This window comes from Strongylocentrotus purpuratus, unplaced genomic scaffold, assembly GCF_000002235.5.
Source record: "Strongylocentrotus purpuratus isolate Spur 01 unplaced genomic scaffold, Spur_5.0 spur5_scaffold_13, whole genome shotgun sequence".
Lineage (NCBI taxonomy): Eukaryota > Metazoa > Echinodermata > Echinoidea > Camarodonta > Strongylocentrotidae > Strongylocentrotus > Strongylocentrotus purpuratus.
The window spans coordinates 17,046,242-17,058,405 of record NW_022145598.1 but is presented as its reverse complement, the minus strand read 5'-3'; the positions used below and the strand labels follow the sequence as shown (position 1 = coordinate 17,058,405).

The following is a 12,164-nucleotide window of genomic DNA, read 5'->3' as shown; positions in this document are numbered from 1 at the left end:
TGGGGTGACAAAAGTAACCCACTAACCATGTAAATCAACAGGGATATTCCCTCTTGTTTCCAATTCAAGGTAGATCATAAATATGCATATATGCCTACAATTGCAAAAAATGTGCAATTATTCATTCCATAAAAATTAAAAACATCTTGACTTATTAAATGCACATCAGGCAAAGCTTGGGTATTATTTATGCGACCTGACAAAGATGCTGCTTTCAAAGATATACCGGTATGCATAATGTGCATGAGGGAATTGTGGGTCTACTATATTCAGATGCTAATAGCAGAGAGATTGATGATTGTCTGGCGCTAATAGCTACATTCTATACATACGCTAAGCACCGAATAAATGGCCTACTTTCTCCCTTTCGTATAATGCAGGATAATTTACATAATGGAAAAATGTCCACAGCAACTTGTACAGTATGGGTTTCGGAATTGGTACACAGCGAATGCCAGAGCTGCCAACATTTGATTTGGGTAATCAGGGAGATTTCTGAGAGAGCAGCATCGAACGACTTCATTGTTGGCGGGAACCATCGAGTTGCTCCATGCTTCAAAATCTTCCGAACACCAGTATCACACAAAATCTGTAGAGATTTTAAAGCTTTCTGGCGCTTACTACTCTTATCCAGATAGTAGTAAATGTCAATGAGTAGTTCATCAATGGCTATTGGAAGCGCTTTAGAGGCTTTCTCAGCTGTATTGTGCGCCATGTGGCATGGGCATCCTACGACATAACATTCAGAATGTTCCTTCTGTATAAAGGCCGCTACACCCTTGTGTCTACCTAGCATTACGGATGCATTGTCTGCAACAAAGGATATGCAGTTGCTCCATGGAATCTTTTCCTTTGACAGTTCTCTATTGAGAAGCTGGAATATGTTTTCCCCTGTTGAAGCACCATCTGTAAGTGCAGGCAAGCTTAACAATGCCTGAACAACTTTTTCTTTTGTTTCATCAAAATAGTTAAGTAGCACGGGATATAGCTGTTCAGAGCCGCCGTCATTTGACCCATCAGTCGCCAAGCTGAAAACCGAATTCCGAGCCTCTTCAGCAATCAAGGCAGATGTATTCTTGCTCATCGCATGGATCATTGACGAAGTTTTGGTTCTTGCAGAACCGTACTTGGTAGCAATGTTCGAGTCGGGAAACATTTTCTTGAAAATGGGGCCAGCGTGATCTGAAGCAGCAACTGGTAAATTGTGCTCTACCAGAAAGCCTGTAAACAGAGCTTCGGCCTTGGTTGCACTGTCATCACCAGCTGCTGACCTGAAGAAAAAAAACGATATAAAATTAAATTTAAGAAAAACTTTGAAAGGAAAAAAAAAATCAGATTGCAGTTTACATATTCTCTTTAAAAGTTTAAAGGTTAACTACAGTTTTGGTAAAAGCGAATATTTTTATCCCCGAAATTTGTCTTAAAATCTGAATAAAATGAAAAATAGTATCAAGCATATGTTGCACAAAATATTGTGAGAAAAATAAATGAGTATTAGTAAAGCTATTACCTAAAATGTGCTCAAAATATTCATTATCGTTATCCCCGATAATTAACCAAAATCTTCTTCCTTGATAAAGAACACCTTCCCATGCACAGAATTGGATGAAAATTTCAGAATTTATTCTTTTTTATCATTCTGTGGTCAAATCTTTTAAATAACCTTGCATATGCCAGATAATTAACAAAACATCATTGTTACCGAGAGAGGGCGCTAAATACGATTTAACGGTCAAATTCGAATTTTCAAAACTAAGGATCGAAGCAATTCATAAAAATGATGCTATTGTCTTGCAATGTGTGTAACCTAACAAACTATTAAAGTTCATGATACTGGCATAAAACAGTCAACGTGCAGATTAGTATTTCAAATAAAAACATAAAATCGTGAGAAAATCCACCCTTCAAGTCCCGCACACGTGTTTATGAGTAAGTCTAAGTTTTAGGGAGATTAATGAGGTCCCCAACTACTGACGAAATGAACTCAGGTCTATGGTATAGAGGGGTAGACTATTTCTCGATTTTACAAATCTAAGAACTGTTCATACTAACCTGAAAAAGCTCTGTATTCCTTTTGTATTGCCCCTTGCTTTCGCGGTTTGCTTGTGTTTGTCAGATGTGATGTGGCGAAATACATCATTTCTTCCCCCACTCTTGATGGAGATATCTGCGCCGCAAACTGTACAAAATGCGTAGTATTCGCCTTTCGTAGATTTCCCAACACAAGGCCATTCCAAGTGGTAGTCATCTTTATATTTCTGATAATATTTCGACTTCGACATTGTCCTGGATGATATTTTAATACTCAAACAGAGAGCAAAATACAGCCTTGTTTTGGACAAAGTTGACTTGCGCCTTCGGAAGATGCAAGTTATATCGATGCGTTCCCAACGGCAAAGGAGATCAGAAAAAAAAAGTCGGCTTCAAAATCCACTCTGCAGTAACACTGCCATGTTGGTATCAAATGATAATCCACTTAAAAATCACATCGCAAAAGTCCCCAAATCAATCCAAAAACTGATGTTGAAATGTGCAGTTTTTTGGGCCGATCGCAGCAGACAAAGTCTGCTTGTTGTATCAGTGCAACTTCTGGCTGCTCTGACGCGACCGATCGGAAACCGGCACCAACGTACCGGGACGCTACGGGGGCCGGCGAGGAAGCCGCCCGGCAGAGCAAGCAGGCGAATTGCTATCACACAAACACCACTCACATTATCACATGTTCCCAATGGTTTGTTAGATTAGCCCGCCAGTCGTTCGGCGTAACTCTCATTTATTACGCTGTTAAATAAAGTACGATATCACGGTAAATTTATATTCGACGACTGGATAACAGGAAAATTCATATTACAGAATTGCCGTGTGTTTGTATACGTACGTACGAACTCAACATGCTAGTCTTGTGAAACAGTCGTTTATGAAAATAATACAACTTAAAATCTGGAAATCCGGGAGATTTTTGCATGGGGTCGGGAAAACGGGATATTGGGTCAAAATCCGGGAGTCTCCCGCAGGATCCGGGAGACTTGGCAGCTCTGGAATGCTGATGCATACAGAGACTGCCAGACTGCGTACATGAATATAATGCTTCGGAATTAGGTAGGAGATTAGTTGGTGGTTTGTGAGTCGGGTGTAATTTCATGCTTGAATTGCTGAGCAATTAATATCTAGGACTCTACATGACCTTCATATTCCACAGAGGCAAACGAGCAGCAATGAAAAGATTAATTACAAAGATGTGTTTGTGGTTTAATATGATCCTCTTTGGCTTCATTTCCTTTAATGCTAACCTCATCAATGTTGTTATCCACCTTTTTGTAACAATAACAATAAATTTAACTTATTTATCACCAAATCCAGTCTGTGAAGTGCTCAAGGCGCTATTTATGTAAATCTGTCATTTCTTCTCTTTCTCTCTCCCTCACTGTCAAAAGATAAGATGGGTTCTATTCATCTCTCTCTCTCTCTCTCTCTCTGTTTTTCTCATCCTCTTTGATGCTCTTCCCCCCCCCCCCCTCTCTCTCTCTCTCTCTCTCTCTCTCTCTCTCTTTGTTGGTTGCTGTCTGTCTCTACATATACCCATCTTGTTGTCTGTCTGTCTCTCTGTCTCTCTCTCTCTGTTTCATATCTCTTTACCTTGCTTTCCAAATTCTTGTTTCTACTTTATAGCTGAGCTCTTTCTGTAAATTTAAGATTCTAACTTCATGATCACTATCTTTAACAAAAAAATATTTTTCTTAAACCCTTTACAGCCTATAGGAAAACGCTGTATAACTTAAATTTTGTATGTGGGTACATTAACTGCATGACTGTGAATCTTCGACTTCAAGGTAATTTCATTTGCATCCTCTTTCGAGGGGGCCTGGCATTCAGACTATCGATTGTTATTTCTACCCTCTCAGGCTGCAAGCAAAACCCAAAGTCCAAGAATTACAATCCAGCATTTCATTTCATTGCGGTCGGTCGGACAGCCATCATAAAAATGTGTATGGTATGATGTATGGTTGATATACAAGTTTATTTGTGGAGGAGACGACATCACCATAACGTCTCCTAGCAGCCATAAGGGTGCTAGCTCTGTTATTGTGTGGAGTTAATGCCCTTTTGGCTCTAAATAGACGATACCATCTTTCTCATCTCATAAAATTCTGTTGGTCTTGATGGAAAGGAGGATTGCCTTCTAAGGTCATATGACTGTCAATGCTCTTCATACTCATAGGATACAACTCAATATCAGAAGGCCTGCCTTCATCAGCTCGAGATTGCCAAATATCCCGCTATTTTAACTATCCCAATCGAAAATTATCCAGTTGATTTGCATCCTCATCAGCCGGAAGTTGCAATTAGCCGGATATTGGGTCGAGATAATCATGCCAAGATATATTGGGCTAGATTGCAAAATTTCCCGCTATTTGTCCTGTGCGTCTTCACCAGCCCAAAGACTCGCACTATGCGCAAAAGCTGAGTAAAATACCTCGAGCTTGAGTTTCAAGTTTCAAGCTCGAGTCTCGAGGTGATGAAGACGCGATTTGTAGCTTCGGGCTTTTTTCCCAAATCAGAAATAGCGGGCTATTTGGCAATCTTGAGCTGATGACAACAGGCCTAGAGAGAGGTTCTTCCAGCTTGTCATGGGGAGGAAAATTCCAAAGAAGTGGATATTGAAAAGATATATCATGAGTTCTTGATTGGTATGACTGTGGGTGGCTTGAATATCTATATTTGGAAGCGCATACAAATACCTGCGATGTTTTGATAGAGGGCTCGTTTTAATTTTACAAAGATTTTTTTATAGTTTTGAGGTGAATGGTATTCGCTCTTCTTCTGTTACCATTAGACAGTGGATGTAGCAATGGTGGTAATAATAGCAAAACTACTAATAACAGAATAAAACACTTGAAGACTGGAATTCTGCATCACCATCCATAGCTTAAATTCAAGATCCTAATGTATTCAAGGATCATGTACAACAGCATTTCCAACAGTATTATTCTATTATTTTATGTACACGTACACACTGAGTCCGACTCATTTTATCCCATCAGGAGTGTTGAGCCATGTTATTTTAAGATTCAGATTCAGAAGAAATGAAAAATTAGATGTAATAGCAGAAGTATCAGAAATGTTTACCTAGTTGTAACAGCAGCAGAACTTACTACAATACTATACTGATATTGGTCATTTCCCTTACTAGTATAATTCCACCAGCTATTCTACAACATAAAAGAAGGGACCTGTACACCCCCACCCCCCCCCCCCAACAAACAAACAAATACATATATATATTAAAAGCTCGACGTGAAAGTAAATAAGAAAAAGCCTTCAAAGTCCTCTGAGAAAATTTCTATACAGTATTATAAAAGTAAAAGTTGATTTGTAATAACAGCATCACTAGTACACAGAGGTCTCTTGAAATGAATGCAATGTTCTAGAGAGAGACGGTATCACTCTTTGAAGCTGGATGATGGGACTGACTGGCATTCAAATATAGTCAAGTGTGTGTGACTCATCTCAGATGCACTTGAACATCTACCGCTACACCTGCCAGCCTTTCTATCTCTTTTTCATTTGGAAAATGCATTCTGAGTGATACATCACCATTCTTACCAGTATTTCTCGTCTAACCCTCCCCTATAAATAATCCTCTTCTTTCCCCCAATTGTATAAAAAAAAATCCTTTCAATCTAAAATACTCTTTGAAATTCAAAGCAGAGTTCATCAATATTTTAATTGATAATATATCATGACTTCAAGTCAATCAAATATCTAATCCAATCACTACTTTGTCTAAATAACTCTTTAAAATCCAAAGCAAAGCTTGTCAATATTTTGTATGTATAATATATCATGATTTCATGGCAATGAAATATATAATCCAATTACTACTTTGTCATATCAAAGCAACATTTTGAAGGTCTGTATCTTGCCTGATGATATATAATGATTTCACATGTCAATAAACCTTGGGATTAAATTGGAAATACTACTTTCCAATTCAAGGAGAGTATTGAGCAGTTATTCTGCTTCATAATTTAGCATGTTGAAAAGGATGACTGCACGTCCTTAACCAACTACGACTTAAATTCAAAACCACCATTTTCCAATCGAGCTAAACAAAAATAAGACATTTTGTTTGACAATAAATCATGACTCCATATCCATAAACCTTGGGGAAAATCCAATCTAATGAAATAATATTTTACTAATCAAAGAATATTTGTAATCTATATTCTGTTTGATTTATTTTCCTTTGTATGTGTTGATAAGTGACCTTCTCATGTTTGTATCATTAATATTTCTTTTCTACACCTGTAATATATTTAATGTACATATGTGTTTTTTATTGAATAGAATGAATAAATCTTGAATTTTGAATCTTGTTCGATGACAAGGCATGACTGTGTGGACATAACCTTGGAGTTGAATTGTCGGAGTGCCTTTAAGGAGGCTAGCTTACCATATGAAGTAGTTTTGTTTGATAATAAATCATGACGCCATATCCATAAACCTGGGGGGGTCAATACCGATACTATCTGTATAGCACTTCGAGACAAGATGTATTATTAAGCTCTATATAAAAGCAGAATATTATTATTATGACTATTTTACAGATCAAAGAATATTTTTTATCTATATTCTGTTTGATGACAAGGCATGACAGCGTGGCCATAACCTTGGAGTGAAATTGTAGAAGTGTCTTGAAGGAGGCTACTGTAGCTATGTGGCCATAACCTTGGAGGAAAATTGTGGGAGTCCCTTGAAGGAGTCTAGCTTACAATATGAAGTGAGGTGGATAAGTGGCGAGGTGAAGCATCAGCGGAGACGCTGGACCATCGACAGTCATACCATACTCAGGGCGCTGCCTATTTAATATGGATGACTGACTACGATGGACAACCACTGCATAATATTACAGCATAGATCTACCAATACATATTATATGCACAATTCACATGCAAGTCTATATTTGGAATAATAGAAGGGTGCGCATGAAATTGTTACCAACACAGAAAGATGACTGGATCGTAATTCATGCAACTGCCGAGATCGGAGTAGCTGTGTTTGCTTTACTATACTTTCACAGAGGAACATAGAATTGTCTTGTCGTAATAGTTTATCCACTAAAAAGGCCACGCCTTTCTTGAGAAAACATGATGGATTCTATAAACATGTGCATGTACATGTACATCCCAATGGAAAAGTTACATGAAATTCCAGGATTTCAAGAAATTCAAGGATTTTCAAAAAATTCCAGGATTATTTGTATGCACCTGGAGCATCTCTAGAGATGAATATGTTGCGCTTTATAAATATTTTTATTATTTGTTGTATTATTATTTCAAGTGAGTTTTTCCCCTGCTGCATACATGTACACATCTGAATTCAATAAGGAATGAAATGAATAGTACTGAATCTTAATTGATTAGGCAGTTGGCATAGAATGTACATGTACTTACTCTTCATTTGCCTCTTCAATTCCTTTATAGGGTCGACCCAATTCTGGAAAAGAAACCAAATAAAAAGAAACATACTTTATCGCATTGTTAAAAACGTTATCTGTTCATAGTAATGAAGAAAAAGCACTTCTGAATCTAAACAGCAAAAATACTCCTCACACCGATCTGAAGAAAAAAATTATACAATACAAATTAATTACATAATATTTTTCTTTCAACATCCTTTTTTTTCTTTCAAGGAAACCAAAATAAGCAATAAAAGAGCGGCGAGAAGTACACATGATCGTGTCAAAAAAACCTCCAGTTTTCATCACACATAAAGGATTTGTAGTGGGTGTCTGAGGGGGTAAAAAGCATAAATATTTGATGACTCAGATTTAATATCACACTGGATATAAAGCCATACGTTACAACACCTCTATGGAGATTGAGATCAATACTACTGTACCAGCAATCTCCTGACATATCCAACAAGATATGAAGAAAAAAATGGAAACTGGCTATCCAAACAACAAATTTGAATGCTGAATTCCAGATATTTTATTTTCTAGACTTGAAAATATCGGTACCTAATTCAAGATCATTTAGATCATTGTTTCTGGCATTTTGAGAATAGCTCCCTCTGCGGCAAAATGGAAAAAGCGCTAGATTTTCATATCATATAAAGAAGTTACAGAACCTATGACTGTGAAATCTTTCACACGATATCTGAAGGATACATTTTAAACACTCGCCAAGTTTCATAGATCTTGCACAAGTCTGCAAGACATTTCCAGAAGCATAACTTTGCAGTGAGCCTCTAGGTGCAAATCAACAGATTGACAGCCTAAGGAAGTGGCCTAACAAGCAATGCTCCTACTTCCGTCATGGCCAATTTGTAGCTCTCAGGGTTACTGGAATTATGCTGATAGCTTCAATTTTCGAGAGGAGAAATCGACATGACATTTTGAGACTGCGAGACTGCATCTCAATGATTAGAAGTCGTTGTGGGCTTGTAGTCGGGTTTCATATCAATTCATCCTCCATCCCTCCTTCTTATCATCTGTCCTTCCTTCTGTCAATCCGAATACTCCTTTGATTAATTACTTGATCCTTCTCTCCAATACACTGATAGGTATCTTCTTCTTTTTCCTTCATGGATTGCACAGAATTGCATGCATTTGTCTCAACTGGCATTGCAATCACATGGAGTTCTCCCTTTATACATGACTGTATTTTGATTAATTGACTGCTTGGAATTCATTACGTTTTTAAGCATGTACATGTAGTCTTTCTATCATTTCTTTCTCTCTCTGTTTTTACACAAAAAAATCCTTTACATCTTCAAGGCTGTTCTTTGTGATAAGTCTATTATCATTTTGATATCCTCTGTTTGGAGCCAGAAGGACGTTAGCTGGTATATTTCAACACAGCGTTAACGCTCTTCAGGTCTTCAGACAAACAATATGTCCCGTCTTATATCATCTTGTCTTGTTATTAATAAGTTATTTGATGTCACTTGAGTAAAATAAATTACCCTACAATCTTGTGAGTCTCTGTAAGTACGAAGGCCAAAGTAATTCTGCTTACCCTACAATCTTGTGAGGCTCTATAAGTACAAAGGCCAAAGTAATTCTACTTACCCTAAAATCTTGTAAACCTCTAAATTCTTTATAATTCTACTTACCCTGCAGTCTTGTGAGTCTCTATAAGTAAGGCCAAAGTAATCTTTCTCAACGATGTCCATGTGATCACATATCAGGTCTACCAGTGATTCCCCTTTGGCACGTTTCTATAAAAGAAGAAAAAAAGAAGGGAACATAAAATTAATGATACTTTTCAAGGTATAAAAGCTTAAACGATTGCAAATAAAAATCAGGGGCCAGTTTCTCTAAGCCGTCATAAGTCTAACTTCTTGGAAATTCCATGGAAACAAGAGTTATAGAATTAACACTGTTTTTCTACGGGATGTCCACGAATCTAGACTTATGACGGTTTCGAGAATCTGGACCCTGTTTCTATCTATGGCACCAGAATACCAGAATCATACATTGCGCTAGGGCTGGGACAAGTAGTCGAATACTCAAGTACTCGCACTGTTGACAACTACTCAAGTACGATTTCTCGTACTTGAATATTCGGCCGCAAAAAAAAACAAAATAAATAAATAAATTCCCCTCCCGGTCACCTGGCACTGTCCAGGCCGACGCTCACCCGTGCCAGGGAGAGCGCCAGCCACCCAGCTCAATCACTGTCAAACTCACCACTCAGAAATTGGGACCAAATGTCCGGATTTTTGTTTGGACTCGGAGGAAAATTGATTATTCTGGCATCTGTGGTTTTAAAAACAGCATTGTTTACTGTTATTATTATTGGTAAATCGGCACCTTCAACTGCAACTCGAGGTAAAAAAAATAAAAATATTTTAATTTTTAAAAAAATTAAAAAATTAAAAAAATAAATATTCGAGTATTAGCTTGTAAATTACACGGTTGTGCACAGCCTTACATTGCGCCTCATTCACAAATCCAATAACCCTCCTCAGGAAAACATAATTTCCATGACACTATTCATTCAAAATATATTGGAGAGGACATATCAATTACAAATACATATAGGCCTGGATGAGACTAGTGAAGTAAACATAACAAGAGACAACCACTACATGACTTACAAACATCTACCGGTATTTCAGAGGTCTTGTTAATTATTTTTGAAGGAGGTAATTTGAATTTTATAGGAGGTACCATCACTGCGAGGGAGCGAAGCGACCGAGGGGGGGAGGATGTGGGAGGGGTGTCCCCCCTCCCACGGTAGGGACCTTTTGGGATTTTCCACTTGAAATCGTGCAATCTGGTGCATAACTAAGAAGAAAATTTGTAGTTATCTTTCCTACCTTGTATTACACATATATTGTAATAAACACACATATTGTTCATGTTTAATATTACATGAACATTCATAACTCATAAGAAAAGTTATTAAGTTGATAATTATTTATCACTTTGTACCATTACTTTGTAATTTTTAATTAAACTCAGATGATGCACCATACTCAATCTTTCTACATCATGATTTGTTGAATACATGTACAGTATTTAAATAATGGGCAGCAGAGGCTAGATTTTGATTTTTTTTTTACTTGTGACTTTTATTTGGCTCCCCATATGAATTCTCATTTAATTATTTTTTTTTTACTTGAAATTATTGAATACATTTAAGAATAGTTAGTTTTGAATATTCGCGGAGCGCGAGCCTGCATATATCATGCGAGCTAGCAGCCAAGTTCAAAACTCTGTTGCCGATTTGCGCATCTCAGAATCTAAAGGACGTTGTCTCTAGACATTGCACGCACGTGTATAGGCCCCGGTTTCCGTGATCTTCAAATATCAAATCGGCAACGGATAGTTTGGTTACAGCGAGCTAGCTTCAATTTTGTTATGATCAGTGTGTATATATTTTGTGCAGTGCATCGTCTTCTCGCCTGCACATCGGGATCGCAATGGGGTAGGGACGGGCGGGCTTGGCCGCCGCGCTGTGGGGGGAGAACTGCGATGTAACATTAGATAGATAGGTCTAGGTAAGTACGGACGACGTCGCGTTCATGATCGTAAGGGATTTCGTCGACTGCGGCCGTGTATGTGCGGCACTAATTATATCTTGGACGAAATTAAGGAAATTTTGGATTAGCATTGATTTAGATCTACTTTCTGTGATTTTTGCAAGGTTTATTATAGGAATTATAGCCGGTAAGAAACGAGTGAATAGGCGGCAAGTTTTACCGGTTACCGGCTTTAAACGACAGCCCTGGGTATTTATTGCAATGCTCTTGAAAAATTTGAACAACTGTATGTATTGTTTTTTGTTTGTCTATTGACAAACACAAGGTCCACATCTACTATAGATTACATGTAGACAGAGATCATCTTATGCACTGTTACCTCCTACTGTTTAGTATCGACTCATAATGAGCCCTTTCTCAACTTCTGTAGAATATTCCAGATTTCTCGCATGCAGGTAATTTTAGGGACATGTACTAGTAATTTTTCCTGGCGCTCTTTTGGATCCTTTAAGATCCTTTAAGATTTTGGATCCTGGCTTCTGCCATCATTATCATGCCTATTTTTGTCAGCGCAGTGAGGTATGTTAGACTAACATTGTTAGTAAGCCCTGGCGTAGACTGCTACCAGTTCTCAGTATGTCTGCATGATTACTTAGTGTGCTCATGATCGACATCTCCCATTCCTTGTAACATTGATACACTGCATGGCAGTACATGTTTGTGAGACAAGCTAGCAAGTCTGTAATACGGTTTTGGGTAATTCCATAAATTAGTGACCCACTCTTTGACATTTTTGGTGTCCCTGTTACATAAGGAACCCACACATATTGATGGCTCTGAGTAAAGACTTAAATAGTGGAGATGTAAAGTGATTCTAGGTATGAGGATGCAATATTATGCTTGGAAATCACTTTACAATCTCACTCCACTATTTAAGTCTTTACTCAGAGCCACAAATATGTGTGGGTTCCTTACATGTGACAGGGACACCAAAAGTGTCACGGGTGGGTCCCTAAATTATGAAATTACCCCTTTGAATGTTGAGCGATCCCATTAACCGCTATGACAAAATGCCACCAGTATAAAGTTGAAGTTTTTTGAGTAATTTTACAAGCAATGATATGTTGTTACATCCAACGTCAACAAGTGCGTTCTCTGATGAAATAGAA

General features: G+C 37.8%; 1 protein-coding gene across 12 annotated transcripts in view; it reads right to left on the bottom strand.

Annotated features, from left to right (window-relative positions):
• LOC764523 (protein 4.1) overlaps positions 1-12,164 on the bottom strand; it is an 88,233-nt gene that overhangs the window by 56,017 nt on the left and 20,052 nt on the right. For all 12 annotated transcript variants that reach the window (XM_011676012.2, XM_011676031.2, XM_011675998.2 and 9 more), the window contains exons 4-5: positions 9,121-9,225; positions 7,455-7,497 (exon numbers count right to left, since the gene is read on the bottom strand). In XM_011676012.2, the coding sequence (XP_011674314.1) occupies positions 7,455-7,497; positions 9,121-9,225 (148 nt within the window). The remainder of the gene's footprint in view (positions 1-7,454; positions 7,498-9,120; positions 9,226-12,164) is intronic.